General features: G+C 48.8%; 1 protein-coding gene across 3 annotated transcripts in view; it reads left to right on the forward strand.

Annotated features, from left to right (window-relative positions):
• The first annotated feature begins 3,079 nt into the window (after positions 1-3,079).
• Positions 3,080-19,639, forward strand: part of Psen2 (presenilin 2) — a 33,094-nt gene continuing 16,534 nt past the window's right edge. For 2 of the 3 annotated variants that reach the window (XM_048436488.3, XM_048436492.3), the window contains exons 1-4: positions 3,080-3,175; positions 13,530-13,689; positions 15,544-15,758; positions 16,865-17,006. In XM_048436488.3, coding sequence (XP_048292445.3) covers positions 13,549-13,689; positions 15,544-15,758; positions 16,865-17,006 — 498 coding nt within the window. In that variant the 5' untranslated portion in view covers positions 3,080-3,175; positions 13,530-13,548. Of the gene's footprint in view, positions 3,176-10,029; positions 10,117-13,529; positions 13,690-15,543; positions 15,759-16,864; positions 17,007-19,639 lie in introns of those variants that run through there. The other variant, XM_087906087.1, reaches the window with a different exon arrangement.

Below are 19,639 nucleotides of genomic sequence, written 5' to 3' on the forward strand. Positions count from 1 at the left end.
ATTAGCTCATTCACAGTCAAAAAATGCAAAGAAAACACAACAATATACATAATCCAGACTCTCTGTGTATTTTTCATCTTTATGTGGCTTATTTTTCTTTACTCCTTCAATCTATGACTGTCTATACTCTGTCTCTTTAAAGACTTTGTTTTATTTTTAAATCCATCTACTTGTTTTTATAACTGTCTATATTCCTTTTCCTCTCTTTCCCAAGCCTACCTACATTTATCCAACACTGTGACCCATTCAGAGGTCTTTTTCATCTGAATCTATCTTTCTTGTGTATCTATAATCATTTTCTGACCAGGAGTGCCTTTTCTTTTTCCTAAATGCTAAGCAGGCGTGACTAGAACTAAGGCTGCTTTGCCTTTTGGCCCTGCCCAGTCCAACATGGCAGAGCCAGCTCTGTGAGCCATGCTCTCTACCCCAGCTCCAGGAACACAGCGGGTCTATGTTGCCATTAAGCAACTTGGAGCCCTCTGCTCACAAACCCCATTTAAATGCAGGACCTCCTGAAAGAGCCAGAGTTCACACTACCAGCACAAACCAGGAAGCTACAGTTTTTAAAAGCAGCTGCACAGTTGTTTTTTTTTTTTTCTGCTAATGCTGAGTCAGGAAGCCTTCTCTTAGAGGAGCTGTACCTCTGCTTGCTGCCAGCAAACAGAACCTATCTGGGGGGAAAAAATGTGGCCACCTAGAAGCTGCATTGGGCTCCCATTTTTGGAGGTCCAGAGGCCCTCTTTTTTTTTCTTAAGCATTTTTTAGATTTTATGTGGATCCATGCCCCAGATAGTGGGCACTATTTTGTAGGCAGAGAGACTGCTTGTTTGTTTCCCAGCCACCCAGACCCAAAATAATCACACAGAAACTACTTTAATTAAAACTAAATTTAATTAAAACACTGCTTTGCTTGTTAGCTTAGACTTCTTATTAACTAACTCTTACATATTAAATTAACTCATTTCCTATTATTTCGTATTTTACCACAAAGCTCATGGCTTACTGATAAGGTTCCAGGGCCTCTGTCCCCTTCAGCAGCTGTATGATGTCTCCCTGACTCTGCCTTCTTTTCTCCTCTATCTCTGCTTGGAATTCCTGCCTTGCTCCATTCTGCCCTGCCATAGGCCTAAGTAGCTTCTTTATTCATTAACCAATAAAAGCAACACATGTACAGGACTTCCCACATCATTACAGAAGAGATTAATGTCCCTGTAAAATAAGAGGTAGATTTCAGACCTAGGTTCCCCGATTCTATGCTGTTTGCCAGATAGACATCATGGGGGGGGCACCATATAAGGTGCTACTTATAAACTAGAACACAAGCCCTCGCCAGACAGTAAGACTTCTAAGGTCTTAATCTTGGGCTTCCCAGCCTCCAGAACAGGGAAGAAACTAATTTCTATTGTTATAAGTTAACCTGTCTCTGGTGGTTCATTATAACAGCCTGAACAGTCTGAGACGGTGGCTGTTATGTGTCAATTGTGAGTGTTCAATGGAGCAGCCACTATCAAAGCATCGCTGGGCCCTTTCAAGTATGGCGCGCGTGCTGGAGGTCCAGAAATTCTGGTCACAGCTTCAAAATGACACTGTTGCTGTCATTGATAAGGGCCACCTGTGCTGGGTAGAGCAGAAGGATGATGGGAAGGGTGGGAGGGGCGGGAGAGCGGAGAGTGCTACAGTCTATCATTTCAATGCCAAACAGAGCACAATGAAACACTAACCTCGAGTGGAGAAGGAAGGCCCAGGGAGGAAAACAGTTACTGTTTGTTTAGTGCCTGCACCATCCCTGACCCTTATTCCTCCGTAATCTGTTCACTGTTCCTCCAAAGGCTACCACACTGTTCTTACACAGATGAGGAGACAGGCCCATTTCTGGGTTAGGAACGGCAGCAGACAGGTAGAAGACAGAGATTTCCGATCTAGGATCCACGATTCTATGCTGTCTGCCAGGTAGAACTGGCTTTCTCAATCGTGTTAAAAAAAAATTTAATATCGAGTTATGGCCATGGAGACAGAAATAGGTTGGTGGCTGACAAGTTAGGGGGAGGGGTTGGAAAGAAGCTTCTCAATGTATACAACTGCCTTTTATTTTTTGAGTGATGGACTGCTTTTGCAATCATGCAAGCCAGCTCTGCACAAACCGAATTTACTAAATACCTTGGGTTAAAATGACTATTTTTTCTGTTTTTGAGACAGGGTTTCTCTGTGTAGCTCTGGCTGTCCTGAAACTTGCTCTGTAGACCAGACTGGCCTTGCATGCAGAGATCTGCCTCTGCCTCCCAGGTGATGGGATTAAAGTTGTGTGCCCCCCACTGCCTGGCCATTTTTTTTTTAAGGCAAGATCTAATGTAGCCCAGGCTGGCCTCAAACTTGCTACATAGCTAAGGATGACCTTGAATTCCTAGCGACGGGATTACACACAGAGGCAAGTGTGATACTGAGGATTGAACTCAGGGCTTCCTGCAAGCACTCTGTTGAGCTATATTCCCCAGCATTACAATAACAATTTAATGGTATGTGAATTTCACAGTAATTAAAGGAGAAATAAAGCTACTGAAACACTGACAAGAATGACAAATTGCTAACAATTTCAAATCACTCCATAGTCCCCAGATCCTGTGATCACAACCCCCCACCCACAGATTCTCGGATCTCAATGCAATTTTATCCCCGTTCCCATTTACCCAGAGCTCCCCAAGTCTCTGAAGCACTCTAGAAAATCAATCAGGAGAATGCTCACGATGTCATATTACTCTAGACTTTATTTAGACTTCATTTTAAAGTGCATGCAGCCCGGGGGAGGGGCGGGCGAGGACCTTGAAATTACAAAGCAAATACCCACCCCCTGTTCCCCTGCCACTGCCAGGAACCAAAGGAAGGGAAAGGCACTACCCAACTTCAAATGTCAATGTCGGGATGATGTCGCGGTCTCCTGAAGCACCGCACAGGCCTGGACCTTCTGCACACAGAGTATCTCTTTAAATCCGGGGAGGTGCCAAGTGCACGAGGTGGAGGGGGACGGCCCGCCCAGGGGCGGAGATAGACTAATGGGTGTGGTCCTACTGGGGGCGTGTCCAGGGCGTGAGCAGACCGGGACAGTGGGCGGGGCCGGCGCCAGCCCCGGAGAGGCTCTCCGCCCGCGGCGTATACTCTACCCTGCGCCGCGGCGGAGCAGGTGAGCCGAGGGCTGGGGCTGGGTGCGTGCGGCCCAGTACCTGTCACTAATCGCGGGTAGCCAGCAGCATGCAGATCCCGAATGCAGCGAGGCCCTTCTTGTGCATGCCCCTGACCGCTGCCGTCGCGGCCCCCTCGGGGTACTCGGGTCCGGGCTCCAGGCTGCGGCCCCGGCGGCGATCGGGGCCTCTTTGGCTGGCGCGGGGGCGAGGAGAAGGCGCCGGGGAGGCGGCAGTGCGGCCGGCCCAGAACCTGGGCTAGGAAGGAGCGCAGGAAGCGGCCCTGGGCCTCTGGCCGCATCCGGGTGTCCTCAGCGTCCCTTCCTGCCTCGGAAGCCCGCAGGCAGGGTAGGCGCGGAGCGAGGTGTTAAAGGGCCAGTGCACGTGGGTCTCACAGCTATATTGACCATGCATTTTGGTCCCTGTAACCTAGGACCTGACCTGGCCCACCTTGTCTCTGCTACAGATGTCGAGGGAGTGGGGACTTCTTGTGTGAGGAGCGGGGCACAGGATAGGGCCTGAGGCTTTCTCTGAGGTTGACATTCTGTTACTAGCGGTGTTTGGATGGTTTGTAAGTCTCTTACAGCAGTGGGGGAGACGCCCAGAATCAAGCCTTTGAAGCGGAAGGGGCTCAAAAAGCAAGATCCAGCTGCCACAGAATTTTATTGATGAAGAAACTGCGCCTAGGGCTGAGGATGCAGTTCTATGGTAGAGTGCTTGCCAAGCATGCGTGAGGCGGGGGGGGGGGGGGGGGGGGGGAGGGGGAGGGTGGGGAAGAACAAACTCTCAGAACTAAAAAGTGCAGTTGCCCAAGGTCTCCTGGATAAGATACAGTAGAGCCAGGCTTACAGCCTACTGCTTGGGCCTCTACTCCTGCTGTCCAGACCCAAGTCCTTTACTAGTTAGATGAAATGTCCTAGGATCTCTGCTTAGGTCTTCGTCTTTAAAGGGACGAGCTGTCGGTGAAATAACCATCTGTTTACAGATGGAGGATCCAAATCAGAGCAGATGCAGACCCACTTAACTCAGAATGGACAGCCGTCCCCAGAACCGTCTGCTGGGAACAGAGACTCCGGCATCCAGAATGGCTGTACCTGATGTGTATATATAGCCCTTCTGTGGACACCTGGGCCTCTCAGGCCTTCAGCCAAGAATTCTGGCAGTAATTAAAGGTTCTGCATAAGCTGCCCCAGGTGTGTGAGGCTCAGGTTCCCCTTTGGGAGTAGGTGGCTTTGTGGGAGCAAGGAACAGTATCAGGTCCTGTGTTTTTATTTGGTGAAGGGGCCAGCGTCTTGGCTTCAGGTTCATTCCCTGACTCCCAGGACGGTGGCTAGAATCAGGCTGGCAGGGATAGAGAGGTGGGGTGGCAGAGGTGCAGGATGGCATGGGAGCTGTGCCAGATTTGGAGAACTATATCCTAATATCCAAATATAGACTGTATGCGTTTGTATGTGGAAGTGAATGTTCCTACCTGAGGTGAGACAGACCAGGATGAGGGATGCTGCCAAAGGCTGCTGCTTGCTCTGTCTGATGGCCTGGAGCGAGGGTCTGACTGTATCCTGGCCAGTGGCCTTCTGTGGTTGCCCGCAGGCCTGTAGCACAGTTTGTCATGTGAGTTTCTTGCCAGACTTGGCCTATCTGGATTGTTGGTGTAATAATCATGTGACATGCCCATGTGTTAGGAGGCATTCGTGATAAAAAAAAAACATTTTGTCCAGTGGTTATCACAGTTATTATATAAAAAACTTAATAACGAGTCAAAAAGATGGCTCAGCAGTTATCGCACTGACTATACTCCCAGAGGACCTGTGTTCAATATGGAGGCTCACAGCCATCTCTAACTCCAATTCCAGGCCAGTTTTGGCCTCTTTGGACACCAGGCGTCTGTGTGCTGTGCAAACATACACATGCAGGCAAATACCTACACACATAAAATAGAATTGATTTTTTAAAAGAACTTAAGTAATGTGATAACTCATGCCTGTCATTCCAGTGCACAATCACTGAGGCCAGAAGATTGCTGTGAGTTCAAGGCCAGCCTGAGCTGTGTAGTGAGTGTCAGGCCAGTCTGAGCTACATAGTGAGACACTGTCTCAGAAAGCAAACCAACGAAACACATAGCAACAATGTAAGCCACCAAACAAAGCTAAAGGGACACTGGAACAGTTATCATGACTCTTTAAAAGTCAGGGAGCCTGAGATCTGGGAAATGGCGGGAGGGGGCCCCAGCTGCCCAGCTGTGTGGCTCTGCTGCCTGTCCGGCAGGATCTGGACATTGCTTGCCCGTATTGTGTACCTTTGGAGTTGTACACGGGCTTGCCATGGTTACCTCTGTCTGTGTCTACACTGTTACCTAGAACATTTCTGTGAGGTCTTCATTAACAACTGCCTGAGAACCTGGGAGGAAACAAATTTGTTTTGTATTCTAAGACAGGGTCTCGTGGGGCAGCACTGGTTGGTGCACATTCTGTAGGAAGGCTGTGCTTAAACTGGTGGCAATGGCAATCCCCCTGCCTCAGCTTCTTTCTCCCAGGGCTTTTGATTCTAGATAAGTACCATCACTTCAGTTACCCCACCAAAGAAACCAAAATGCCTGTGATCTCAGCACTTTAAGGTAGAGAGGCAGGAGGATCCAGAGTTTAATGTTATCCTGGCTGTAATAGTGTGATCGCCCATTAGAAAACCAAAGCTGAAACAAAAGGAACAGAGAGATAGAAGAAACCACCAAAACTCTGTGCGTGCGTGCGTGCGTGCGTGTGTAGGTCACATGGGTCATGCTAACAAAAACCTTTGTGGCTGATTTTCAGCTGTTGCTTTGAGGTTAGGCCACTGCTCAGCTGGGACCCCGCAGACAGCAAATGATTGTCATTGTTCCCACCTGTTGTGGGGCTATGGCCAGTGGGGAGTGGTGCTCAGTTCACATGCAGTCTCTCCTCCCCAGGCTTAGGGATGACATCACTGCCACCCAAACACTTGGGGCAAAGAATGATTCCAAGTGAATTCCTCCGGAAAGATGAGGCGCGATGCAGGGAGTGCCTGCTCTGTCCACCGGCTGAGAGAGCAGGTGGCTTGTTTTGTTTGTCCTTCCCTCTTGTGTGAGGAGCAGGACATCCTTTCCTCTTTTGTTTTGTTTTTGGAGACAGGGTATCTCTGTGGAACAGCCCTGGCTGTCCTGGATGTCCTGGAATTTGCTTTTGTAGACCAGACTGGCCTGGAACTCATAGAGATCTGCCTGCCTCTGCCTCTCGAGTGCTGGGGTTAAAGGGCATGCACCACCACCCCCCTGCTTTGTTTGGTTCATCTTTGCAGATGAAGGGAATCTAAAGGCTTCCCACTTTCCTGTGACACCTTAGCCAGAAACGTCCTCATATTTTTAAAAATAAAAGTAAGACATACTTAGTCTAAAAACTTAAGTCATTAAAAAGATACCCCTTTGCCCTCAGCTCAGGAATAAGTACACGGAGCTCTGGAGGCATTTCACAGGTGGGGCCTGGTGGGAAGTCTTCTGATCGTTGGGGGTGTGAGAGTGTGTCACTTTTTACATTCTGGACCTGAGTTGAGTAGTTTTCTGTACCAAAAGCCCAAGGCCACAGGCCCAACTGACCCTGGGTTTTGTTGTCGCGCTGAAGCGAAGTAAACCATTTCTTTTTAAATGTAAATTATATCTCAGGATTGTGTTGGTAACAGAATACTACTAGATTAGATGAGTGTGGCAAGTCCATAGAAATGTCTTGATTTCTTTTGCTAGTCCCATTTGTCTTTTGAACTGACCCAGAAAAGCAGAAACTTATTTCCTTCCCTCACTGCCACGGGTTGGCAGGGCCATCTCTAAGCTCCACAGACCTGCAGGAGTGGGATTTGGGAGCATGCAAGAGACACTTTATTGAGGGCTGTAAGTTGGTACGATCTGAGAGTGGCCCGAGGGGCATTTCTAGATATCTCCTTGTCCATGGCAGACCCATGCCATCTTAATCCACAAGTGAGCTCCCAACGAGCCTGAGGATGTGGGTTGGCTGCCTGGCCTCTGTGTACAGAAACCTGATAGGGTTAGTTGGACAGGGAATGACGTTCTGCAGGCAGTTTGGAGACCTGTAAACAGTTGGTCCTCATCTGACTCCTTTACTCCCTCTTCGCCCCCAGCTACCCTGGCCTTTGGTTCCCTGAACTATGAAAGGGCACCCACTGATGGAGCTTCAGGTACTCAACCCAACTGTAATGTCATCCTATGAACAAGCCCTTCCTTTTGACAAAATGTTCCCATTGTCCAGCTGAGTCTGGATGGAAACAGGGTCTCCCTGGGGCCTGGCCTTATGCATGTTTTTGGTAGTTTCACAGTTTCCTAGCTTCCTAATACAGTACCAGTTGGCTTCCATAATCCCTTCTTAGTGGTCCCTTCTGTCTCCTTGATGGCTGCTTTATTGAACACCCGCTGTGGCAGACTTACAAAGCCTCCTGTTTGCTGTTCACAGAGGAGAAAATACCTCCTGTCACCTTACCTGGTCAGAAGCTGTCCAGAATGTTTGATTCATGGCACATAAGTCTCTAACCACTGGCTGCTGTGTCTTATTTAAAACTAATCTAGTTTTTACTTGAAGCTGATGTGCTAGAGGCTCTCTCCCTGTCCCCCCCCAGCTGCCCCTCTCACAGGCTATTGCCCCCCAACTACCCCTCCCACAGGCTACTGCCCCCCAGCTGCTCCACCCCCAGGCTACTACCCCCTCCCCAGCTACTCCTCCCCCAGGCTACTGCCCCCCCCCCCCAGCTGTCCTCCCCCAGGCTACTTCAGGGAATGAGGAAAATTACCCAGGTACTCAAGAGACAAATAGGTAACGGAATTAAATCCAGAGGTTAAGACAAGGTCACAGGGCCTCACTTGAGGGTCTGGGGTCTGGCATTCAGTCCAGTCCTGCCTGAGATCTCCCAAAGTCTAGGAGAACCAACCATTCAGAAAGTGCCAGGTGGACCAGCCAAATACAGGGTCACATGTGAAGGGATAGAGGTAGGTCTGGGATCTGTAAAATGTCTCAGCGTGTTGCCAGATTGGGGGAAACCCTTCCCTAGTGTAGAGGAAGACGGGGGACTTTTCAGGGGTCATGGGAATTCTGGGAAGTAGCCATGTGACCAAAAAGAAGGTGACCATTTGAAAGCCAGGACTTTGTTCTGCAGGCCCTTTGGGAAGGTGGGAAATCCTAGCCTCTCTGTGGCCCTCCATGGAGTCTCAAGTTCACTTTTGGAGCATGAGTTTCCATTAGGTGCTGGAATTTTCTGTGGTATTTTAGAAGCTCGTTCTCACCAGGGCCACTGAGTTTAAACATTAGGGCAAACCTTTGCTTTTCTCCCGTGAAGCAGGTTGAAAAACTGGGTCACCCGGTTTCCGTGATATTTGCAGGAACCCAGCGGGTTGGGGAACCTCTGTGGGTCAGGATCCCTGAGTTCCGCTAATCAACATTTTGATTCCAGTCAGTGAGTTAGTAAAAGTCTGCAGAGAGTGCCTAATCCCTCCGCCACAGGGCAGGCAGGGCTTCCAGAACAATCTGTCCCCTGCACTCACCCCTCTGTTTTCCTGTGGACACCCCACCCCCAGGGAGGTGGAGCAGGTTTAGTGTGTGCGGGAGCCACGCCCATCTCCACCTGTGCTGAGTCAGGTCCCCTAGGAGCTCTTTGCATCATTCTGATGTGGTTGCAGACCTGGCGGGGTTGTTTATCTGCGCAGTTGAGTGGTGATTTTTTTTTCCCCTCTGAGGATTTCAATCCCATTAGACTTCAGAACTGAGAGGCAGGCCTCGCTGACCCAGCCCTTGGGGATCCTAAAGGGGAGCCAGAGAAACATCTGTTGTCATTCAGGGCTTTGGGGAAAATGTCAGTGGCTTCCTGGATTCTCATCTGTTTCCCCAGGCCAAGCCAGTGATTCAGAAGGAAGAGGAAGCCCTATATGTTAATGCCTCCTATTCCAGTTTACAAATCAGTAGCTTGTTAGTACGGTGGGTGGCACAGGCCTTTACCCCCAGCACTCCAGAACTTCCAGGCTAGCTTGGTTTAGGCTTCTAGTTCCGGCCAACCAAAGCTATATAGTGAGACCTTATCTCGAAAGAAGAAAAGGAGTAGGTTGAAGATGCGACCCATCTTGATTATTAAAAAAAAAAAAAAAAAATGAGAGGAGCTTGAGATGTAACTCCAGTGCTTGCCGAGCATGCAAGTCCTGGGCTCTATCCACAGCAGCACACACTGGACACTGGGTGTAGTGGTGCAGGCCTGCGATCCAAGCCTGGGAGGTGGAGGCAGGAGGATCAGAAGTTCAGGGTCATATATAAGTAAGTGTAAATTCAGATGACCATGAGAACATTTATATCCTGTTAAATTTAACTCCATTCTAGTTGTTGCTAAGTATCATATGAAGTAAATCGTTAGTGGTCCCATAACAGTCCCCACCAGATGGACATGCAGTGGACCCTCTCACAAGCCCAGGAGGCTCTGTCCTTAGTTGCATGGATCCCTGAAGTGGTGATGAATACCAAGTCCTGTGGAAACCGTGTTTTGTTTTCTGAACATACATACTTGTGAGAGTTTAATTAATAAACTGAGCACAGCAAAAGATTAGTAAGAGCAAACCAGCAATGAGAACAATATACTGTAGTGAAAGCTACTTAAAACATATAAATGGATTACTCTGGAATTTTCCTCCTCATGGTTTTGGGCCACAGTTGACCACTGATAACTAACCACAGGAAGGGGAATTGCAGATAAGGGGGTGGGGGAGGGGTGTTCCTATGGCAGAGGAAAAAATGAGAAATTTCAGTCATTTTTACTTTTATGATAGCAAATAACTACAGCACATATTTTTGTATGAATTTATTTTTCTTAGATAAAATACCAAGGAGTAGCATTTCCGGATCAAAAGGTCGGAGTCTTTGCGTAGCTTTGAGGTTTTCCTGTTTTCAGTGCTGTAAGTGTAGTTCACACACACACACACACACACACACACACACCAGCATTGGACACCCGGGTCTTCCAGCCCTCCTTCGGTGTTGTTTGGAGACTGCTAGTCTGAGAGGCGTTTACTCCTTTCATCCTAATTCTGTCTGACCAGCTCCTGTGTTCAGGACAAAGAGTTGTGCAGTTTCAGTCCTCCTTCCTGGAGTCAAGTAGTGCTGGACCTGGGAGTGGGAGGGTACTGGGTGAAAAGGCTCCTTTCCCTCCTGAGCCAGACCCACCCCAGAAAACATGAGTGTACAGAGTCCCCATCACAAAACACGCTGCCCAGACAGGGTTAGAGAGCAGTTTAGGGTTCTGGGATTTTGATTTACAGCTGTGATGGTTAATTGTGAATGGCAGAATCTACAGTCACCTGAGAGACCCGCCTCTGAGCATGCCTGTGGGGAGTTATCTTGATTTTGTCAAATTGGGGTGTGAAGACAAGGCTATTATGGGTGGCACTGTTTCTGAACTGTGTAAGTAGAGAAAAGACCTGGGCAGTAGCATTCCTGCTCTTTGCTCCCAGGCTGCTCAGCGGCTTCAAGCTCCTCCCACCGTAATTTCACCATACTGAGCTGTGAGCCAGGATAGACTGTCTCTTGAGTGATTTTGTCACAGTACCTATCACTACAGCAGAGATAATAGCCTAGCATAGAGACCAGAAACAGAACACCCAGACTTAAGGGGCACTGTGAGTTTCATCACTTTTTTCTGCACCCTCTTCGTGCACATGGAACCCAAGGCCTCAAGCCCACTAAACTCTACCACCGAGGCATACCCCTGATCTAGATGTCTGTGAGCAAGAGAATTCACAGTCCCTGGAAGGGATAGTGAGAAGAAATCCTGGGTCCAGTGGGTATGTCTTTAAGATAGGACAGATAGCCAGCCCTCAAAGAGGACAAAAAGGACAGGGACCTTACAGTATTATAGACCCTACCTGGCTAAGACTTTGCCCTAGATCTCATGGCAAGCTGACCTGTGAAGCTGTGTCCCCTTAAACTGAGTTAGTTCTCTTGACTGTTGGTTCTAAGGCCTGGCCTCTAGGAAGCAGAACTGCACCCCTGAAGCCCTGGGCTCAGCTGAGCTTCCAGAATTCCAGGTATTAGGGCAGTAGACCACATCCACCTAGGATATGCTCTGCTGTATAGCCTAGGTAAAAGGACACTTCCCTTCTAGTATAGGAGATGCCTGGGCTGAATTAAGCTCCCTTCCCACTGGTCCCTTCCCTGGAATGGTCTACCCTGATTCCACCACAAGTCCCTTGGCAGTATTGAGGCAAGATCATGTTATGTTCATATTCTTGAATACTTACCTCTTTCCAGAATGTTCTGCCTCCTTCAGTCTCAGCTCATGCGCCTTTCTGCCCCACATCATGTCCCTCTCAGTCCTCAGGACTCAAGATCGTCCAGTTCTCAGAGTGACACATTGTTTCCTCTGAACCTGGATAGTGTAGGACTCTCAACACCTCCTTCTTTAGCCTGTGGGATTCTGCAACTCTGTTTCCATCCCCAGTGTCTGGGAGAACCAGGGAGGCCGCTTCTGGGAGCTCTGGGCTTCTTCACTTTGCAAATTCTGTGAAGCCAGAGGGCGCCTTTGGAATAGGCCCAATCAGAGAGGTAAACAAAAGCATGCCCTGTATCATCTCTGTAATGGCAGGTTGAGGGGAAGTCCTTTAGAGAATTATCCAGGCCACCCTCAGCCAGGATGGCTGTCTTCAGAATAGCAGCCGCAGACCTCGCCTTCGTGGAAGGACCCCGTCTGTTCATTTGAAGACCACATGAATTCCAAGAGTGACTTCTCTGGAAATAAGTTTTCAGCCGAGATCAGGTCTGTTCCTAGCTTCGTGGCACAGATGTCAACTCCGAGGCGACATTGCTGGTAGTGGCAGTGCCCATTCAGACATGGGCACAGTCACATCCTCCCAGAGGTTGTGCCCGGACCCAAAATGTGGGGACCTGGAGTTACTGGGTCCCATAGGGTGCTGCTATATTAGAATCCATTGAGAACCATGCAGAAGTCGGGGGGGGGGGGGAAGGGTGCTCCCTCTCCCCCAATCGCTCAGTGTGGGTACTTCCAGAGGTCATGTCCCCTTACTGGCTGAGCAGCTCCTGGGACTTGGCTGTCATTTTTGAACTTAAGACTCTAATCTACATATACCCCACACTTGTAAACCTCTAGATGGTGTTCCATTTTCAACCCACAGACACTATGGATTTCTGGATTACATGTAGTCTTCCTTGGTAGCAGCCCATTTCCTCATCTTAGTCCAGCCTGGCCAATATCTTAGGTTCTATCCGCTATACTGTCCCCCATTATAAACGTCTCCTATCAGGCATGTGTATCCAGAGGTTTCTCTCCTGCCTGCCAGTTCCTAAAAAACCACTCAGAGGTTTAATATTACTTATAAATGCTTGGTCAATAGCTCAAGCTTGTTACTAGCTGACTCTTACATTTAAATTAATCCATATTTCTTATCTCTGCTTTGCCACGTGACTCATGGCTTGTTACTTCTTTTTTTGCATGCCCTGCTTCCTTGGCTACTGGCTGGCGACTCCCTCACTCCACCCCTCTTCATCCCAGCATCCTCAGTCTGACTATCCCACCTAACTTTATCCTGCCTTGCTATAGGCCAGTCGGCTTCTTTATTAACCAATGAGAGTAATACATATTCACAGTGTACAGAAGGATTATTCCACAACATGCATGTCTTCCCTTCAGGCTGCCTTCCCCATCAGGCCCTTTCCCCTCATCAGAACATCTTCCCCCATCAGGATACTCCCTCCTGGCCTCTATTCTTCCCCTCACACTTACCAGCTAGATGGATACTTGTCAATACCCAACTTTCCTTGAGATGACATGGACCTCCTTGGTGTGGCCATAGCCTAATCTGCCCATTGTCCCACTAGCAAGAGCTTACCTCCAACATGAGTCTTCTCTAGGAAGCCTGAAAAACTGCCATTGAGGTACAGTCTCTTCATCATCTTGATGATATGTCATTTGTCATATTGGATGATTTCCTTTGTTTGTTTTTATGGGACATGAGTGTTTCCTATTCAAGGCTAAAGCCCCAGAGCCAAGCACAGTAGATTTTCCACAGACGTTTACTGATTGAATAAATGTTGACAGCTCAGAATGACTTGGACTTTTCTGATTGGAGATTTTGCTCCATGTGATAGGAGCCTATTCAAGCCAGACTCAAACAAGGCTGCTGTGACCTGTTGCTGGCTTTTGGAGCTCTTATTCTCAGCTTTTGTTTGACATGTCTGTCTAGGAGCTTGTTAGAGGCAAGACCTGTGCCCGGTGTTCAAGCAACCCAGCCTCCCCCTCCCCCACTGCCTTTGCCTGTCAGGGAACTGGAACAAGGTCCCTGTGCTTGTTTTCCAGGTGTTTCTGAGGCAGGACCATGCTCACATTCATGGCTTCTGACAGTGAGGAAGAGGTGTGCGATGAACGGACATCCTTGATGTCAGCCGAGAGCCCCACGTCACGCTCCTGCCAGGAGGGCAGGCCGGGCCCAGAGGATGGAGAAAACACTGCCCAGTGGGTAGGTCCCACCAGCAATTGTCGGCCTTAAAGCAGAGCCATTGTGGGCAAAGAAAACAAACAAAAAACTGAAACAAAACAGAGCCTATGTCGTTTTAAAAAAATTATTTTATTTTAATTATGCGTATTAATGTATATCTGTGTGGACGTATATGCATGTGAGCTCAGGTATCCATGGAGGCCAGCAGGAAATATATCCTCTGGAGCTGGAGAAATAGTTGTGAGCTTCCTGACCTGGGGCTAGCCACTGAACTCAGGTCTTCTACAAGAGCAATAGGTACTCTTAACAGCTGAGGCATCTTTCCAGCCCCCTCCTGTGGGGGCTCCTTCTATGGGTTACTGCAGTTGGATCTGAGATGTCTCCCTGAGACTTTTGTGCCAAAAACTTGGTCCCCAGTGTGCTGTGCTTGGGAAGCATTAGAACCTTTAAGGAATGGAACCTTGTGGTGAGCTTCGGGTCATCGGAGGGGGGCAAGAGCTTACTTGTGGGGCCCCAGCCGCCTCCTCTCTTTCTGTGTCCTGACTATGAGGTGAACAGCCTGCACCTCTCCATGGCTTCTGCCACAGAATTCTTACCACAAGCCCACAGCAACGGGGCTAATCCACCACAGACTGAGACTTCTAGACCATTTTTTTTAATAAGTTAAATTATCCTAGGTGTTTCTTAGAGAGAGAAAGCTGACTAACCCATGGATGAAACCAGACATTCTTCCATTCAGGAAGAACAAATAAACAAACATAAAAATTGGCCAAAGTGTAAGTTGACTACACAATTACAGTGTATATATATATATATATATACACTGTGCATATAATACACACACACACACACACACACACACACAGTGGGCCAGCGACACGTCCCTCTTCACCTCCCACCCCTCACCTGCCTTTCAAATGCAGGCTGCTGTCTCTAGGTACTATGAATTTCGGTGCTTGGGACAGGCCAATGATACAGAGACATTAAGATGATCGAACAAAAGCTAGTAGAAGGGACAAATTTGAGTAGGTAGCCAGACAGGGTAGCCATGAGCTAAGCTGGCATGAGTTAAGCTTGGCTTTTGTGCTGGGAGAGGCAGCTGCATTGTGAACCTTACTGCTACAACCTTAGGCCTGGACAATGGTAGAATCAGTTAGTCAGCTTGGCCATCTCCCTCCTGGTCTGCAAACTGCTTCCGAGGTTGCCTGGATCGCATTCCATTTTATTCCTTGTAGTCCTTAAAAACCTTTCCATGCCCAGAGGCCTTCTTTTTCCTCCAGCTACCCTTAATCCTTAACCTTGAAATCTGAGCCCATTTCTCCTTGCTCTCAGCAAGCACAGCCTCTGAGCCTCTGTAGATTCTCACCACTCAAGGTCACTACCAACTGGTGCTCCAGTTTTTTCTCTTATCTCCTGGATGCTTGTGCCTTTTAGTTGTTTCCTGTCTGCTAGATTGTTTTCTTCTTGGTCCCAAGTGAACAGCTTGGTTCGAGCGCTCCCTCAGAGAACTGGTACTTAAACCATGTGTTTTGAAGCTCAAAGAAAGTCCTCTCCATGGTGGTTCTTATGGTTAGTCAAGCGAAATATTTGGTCTCAGTTTTCCTTCTACCCATCCTGTCCAGTGTGGCTGTGTTGGTTCTCATTCTTGGGAAGAGCAAGGGATCTTTGGTGTACCCTTCTGTGGCTCTGCAGACTGGCTCTACACCTTCTCCCCCACTGTCCTAAGCTTTTTATATATCCTGAGATCCAAATCGGAGCTCACACTTCTCACGTCCAGAAAGCAACGTTTAGCCTTCTCAGTTCTGCTTCCAGAAGCTCCTGCAGGAACACTCACCACGGGGGCCTCTGTGGCCCTCACTGTGTGGTTTTCTGTAGAGGAGCCAGGACAGCGAGGAGGACTGTGAGGAGGACCCAGACCGCTATGCCTGCAGCGGGGTTCCTGGGAGGCCGTCGGGCCTGGAGGAAGAGCTGACCCTCAAGTATGGAGCGAAGCATGTCATCATGCTGTTTGTGCCTGTCACGCTGTGCATGATCGTCGTGGTGGCCACCATCAAGTCCGTGCGCTTCTACACAGAGAAGAATGGGCAGCTGTGAGTTGGGGGCCGGGTTGGCATTTGGGGGGCTGGGGTGGTGATTGATTTTAGGGGATCATAGGCTCCCTCAGCTCTTTGCTACATGGAGAGCAGTGATGAAGGCTCTGGGCTCACACCCTGATCACTGCCTCCTGTCATGTGACTGCCTGCACACATCTGACCTATGGGCCTCCATTTCCTTGTTTGTTTCGTGGGTTTAATTATGGGGCTACCTGGAGGATTGGAGAATTAAGTGGGCTAATCCATGTGAAAGGTCTCGCAGTGTTCATAGAAGGCTGAGTGGAATCTGGGCAGACAGTGTGGGAGTCCTAAGCTGCAGAATGTTGTTGGGGTTCTCTAGGGGATCAGAACCAATGAATGTGTATTATGGAAAAGGATATATTAGATTGACTTGTACAATAAAATAGTGTAAAGGGATATATTAGATTGGCTTATTCAATAATAGGTAGTCCAGCAATGGCTGTTTGCACATTAAAGAGGCTGAGAACCCCATAGCTGCTTAGACCATAAGGCCATTGAATACTTCAGCATCCCAATCTGTTGCTGAACACCCGGAAGATGCTCAGAGAGCCGCTGGTCTTTAGTCCACACTAGAAGGCTAAGGTTCTGCTGTCTGTGAAGGGTAGCAACAGCAGCAACAGCAGAGTGGATGCACACACTGGCAAGGAGCAGGGAAGGCAGCAGGCAAAGCAGCATGGCTTCCCTCCAACCTCCTTCCACCTGGGCTGCTAATGGAAGGAGCAGCCCAGTGTGGAGGGTTCATATTGGCCAGGAACGCTCTCACAGACCTGCCCAGAGGCATGCTACTTAGTTGATTCTAGATCCACACACATCGACAATCAAACTTCGTCATCCCATGAGGAAGCAGGCAGCGAATCATGTTGGTAGGGACGAGAGCTGAGGGCCTGGAAGTGGAGAGTCAAGCGGAAGAGCCAGGTCTCAATGGGGTACAGTTTGTCCTTTCTGTCATGATGGACCAGTTATCAGAGTGCTACAAGTCACTGACCCTAGAGGCAGAGGCCACCCATACAGAAAACCATGGCCCCACCAGGGCCCAGCCAGTGTTGGGGTTCTAACTGAGGCTCTTCCGGTGACCTCTTCAGCATTTACACACCCTTCACTGAGGACACGCCCTCGGTGGGCCAGCGTCTCCTCAACTCTGTGCTGAACACCCTCATCATGATCAGCGTCATTGTGGTCATGACCATCTTCCTGGTGGTCCTCTACAAGTATCGATGCTACAAGGTGAGGCCTGCACCCTCTACCCTCCCCCTCTGCCCTGCCCTCGCCTACCCCACCCCTGCTGTGATGTGGAAGGAGTTACTACCTTTCTAAAACCCTGCCCAGGTTCCTTCTTTCTGCAGCGCAGGCTGCTCTTCTGTGCTCTCTGATGCTGTGGGAAGATGACCTAGTACGGACTTGGAAACTGGGTGCCCCCACCCCACCCACTGTCTTCTGAGCTCTTCATTGCAGTCTTCCTGACACACTCCCCTGCTCAGAAGTTAATTTGATTTCTTCTGAGGTTCTCCTTTAGTTCCTGCACTCCAAGACTTTCGGTTTACTTTCATCTTTCCATCTCCCTTGAGGTAGGGGTGCTCACGTGTTCTGTGAAGGTCTCCTGGCCCCGGCAGCCTTTGGGTTGCATTCTTCTGTAGATCTTGAGCCTCCTCCACACGGAGTACTGGAAGAGTCACACCCCATGTGACCCCAGTTATAGACAGCATCATTCCCAATGATGTCATGCTCGCTGCTCCAAGACCCACAATGGGGATTAAATTTTGGGCCTTGCATGCACTACTCAAATGTTATACCGCGAGATGTGCTCTCAGTGCTTTTGTGTTGGAAGTGGGGAGGGAGCCTGCTGCGGTCAGGAGTGAGCTTTTTCCTTTTATCAGGTGGGTTCCAGGGATTAAACTGAGGCCCGCAGTCTTGACAGCAAGCACCTTTGCCCTCTGACCTGTCTCTCCCACCTACTTTCTATGATTTTTGTAGACAAGGTCTTGCTGAGTTGACCAAGCAATCCTCTTCCCTCAGCTTCACCAGCTACACTGGTGTTACAGACCCGTGCTACTGGGCCTAACTGTGCCATCAACTTCTAGACCCTGGATTTAGGCTGCAGGCTTTGAAACCAGAAGGATTAACAGGAAGCTGAGCCAGGCATTACCTATTCAAAACTGTCACAGGCCTAGCATGGTCCTTTGTGCTCTGGCAGCTGTGTTTATGGAGCAGGAAGAGAAGGAAGCTTTGGTGCAGAGAGGGAGTCAGCCCTTGGCTCAGAGCGATGATATGCAGTTGGACCATGGGAGGGGCTATCAGGAAATGATTTCTGAACCAAAGCTTAGATTGGCGGTAACAATTGCCCATGTAAATGAGGCAGGGCTTCCATAAGTGCTAATGAGGAAGGAGGGGTGAAGGTGGTAGGAATGTGGGGGAGGGCTGATTAGACATAGAAAACATGACAACAAGCTAGAAAAGAAATAACATGGGCAGTGACCCTACTGTGGTCAGTATGTGTCATGTGGCCAGTCCCATAGAAGTGACTTGACCATCCATTCAGTCAGGGTCTTTGGTAAGTTCCAAGATGACATAGCCCAGCACACCATAGTTGGGGGAAAGACTGTAAGTAGGTTCCAGAGGCCACACCCTCCCTTTCTGTAAGGCTGGGTGTACAGTCCAACCGTGGCCCTTCCTCCAGATAGACTGGGTCTCTAGAGACCCAGTGGGCTGAGTTGGTGACCAAGGGTAGTTTTTTAGATGTGAAAAGAGGCTGGGAGGAAGTGGTGCCATCTTTCCCTTGATGGCTGAGTATTGTCTTTGACCCCTCCATGCTCAGCTAGGAAAGGAGAGACAGCTCTCCTGAGGACCTGTCTGGAACTCCTTAGTGGGAAGGGACTTCCCCTCCATCAAGAGGCTTGCCCTGGTCACTTAGTCTAAACAACAAGCAGTTCGTCCCCTGACTTTGTCTGGATTGGCCCTCATCCTACCTGCTGACTGTTGTCTGTTTTTGTGATGCTTTTTGGTGGGAACTTTGCAGGCTGCCTTCAGGGAGTTAGGGTGCTATCTGGGGGTAAAGACTACGAGCATGTTCTTTGCACGTGATGAGTGTGCAGAGGTGGACCCAGCACAACCGGGGGTGAAGGTGTAAGTCACAAACAGTCCCACACCAGTTTGAAATTATGATTAATAGAATGGTTATTTATCCAAAGGGGAGAAAACTTACAGATTACCGTCCCAGACAACAGCCCCTCCGCACGAACAGGAAAGGAGTCTAGGAGCCGGAAGCGGAGCCGGAAGCCAGAGAGAGAGTGGAGGACAGCTGCTGCTTTTTTAAAGAGAGAGAGACCACGCCCCAATGGGCTGGTCTCTCAGCGGCTATTCACTGAAGGAGCGGAAGGAGCTCCCACAGCATCTCCCCCTTTTGTTTAAGTAAGAGAGTTCTAAGCCTACTACGAAATTATATACAATAAGTACAAACCTACGAAATTATATACAATAAATAAAAATATCCTATTCTAACTAGCTTAAGTCTTGTACAACAAATAACTTGGCCAAATCATGAGAGGAAAGTAACTACATTTATATAATCTTCACTCCCATTAAAGATCTGAGAAGGGAAATAATGTTACCTGAGTAATTAGGAAGTACAATCAAACAACTTCCAGAACATGTAACAAATCACAGAGACAACTGGCTACCTGGGCAAACACCCAAAGTCACGTTTGCAGTGTTGAAGCAACCGACTTTAGCTAAGGCCTGACGTAACTGACATACCATTTTCAAAGGCAAGAAACTTCAAAACCATCTTACCCTGTCTTGGTAGGATATGACAGTCCTGTTTTATCCATTTACGGATATTCTGTAACTCTGTCAGTAGTTGA

This window comes from Myodes glareolus, chromosome 5 (assembly GCF_982192425.1).
Source record: "Myodes glareolus chromosome 5, mMyoGla1.1, whole genome shotgun sequence".
NCBI lineage: Eukaryota > Metazoa > Chordata > Mammalia > Rodentia > Cricetidae > Myodes > Myodes glareolus.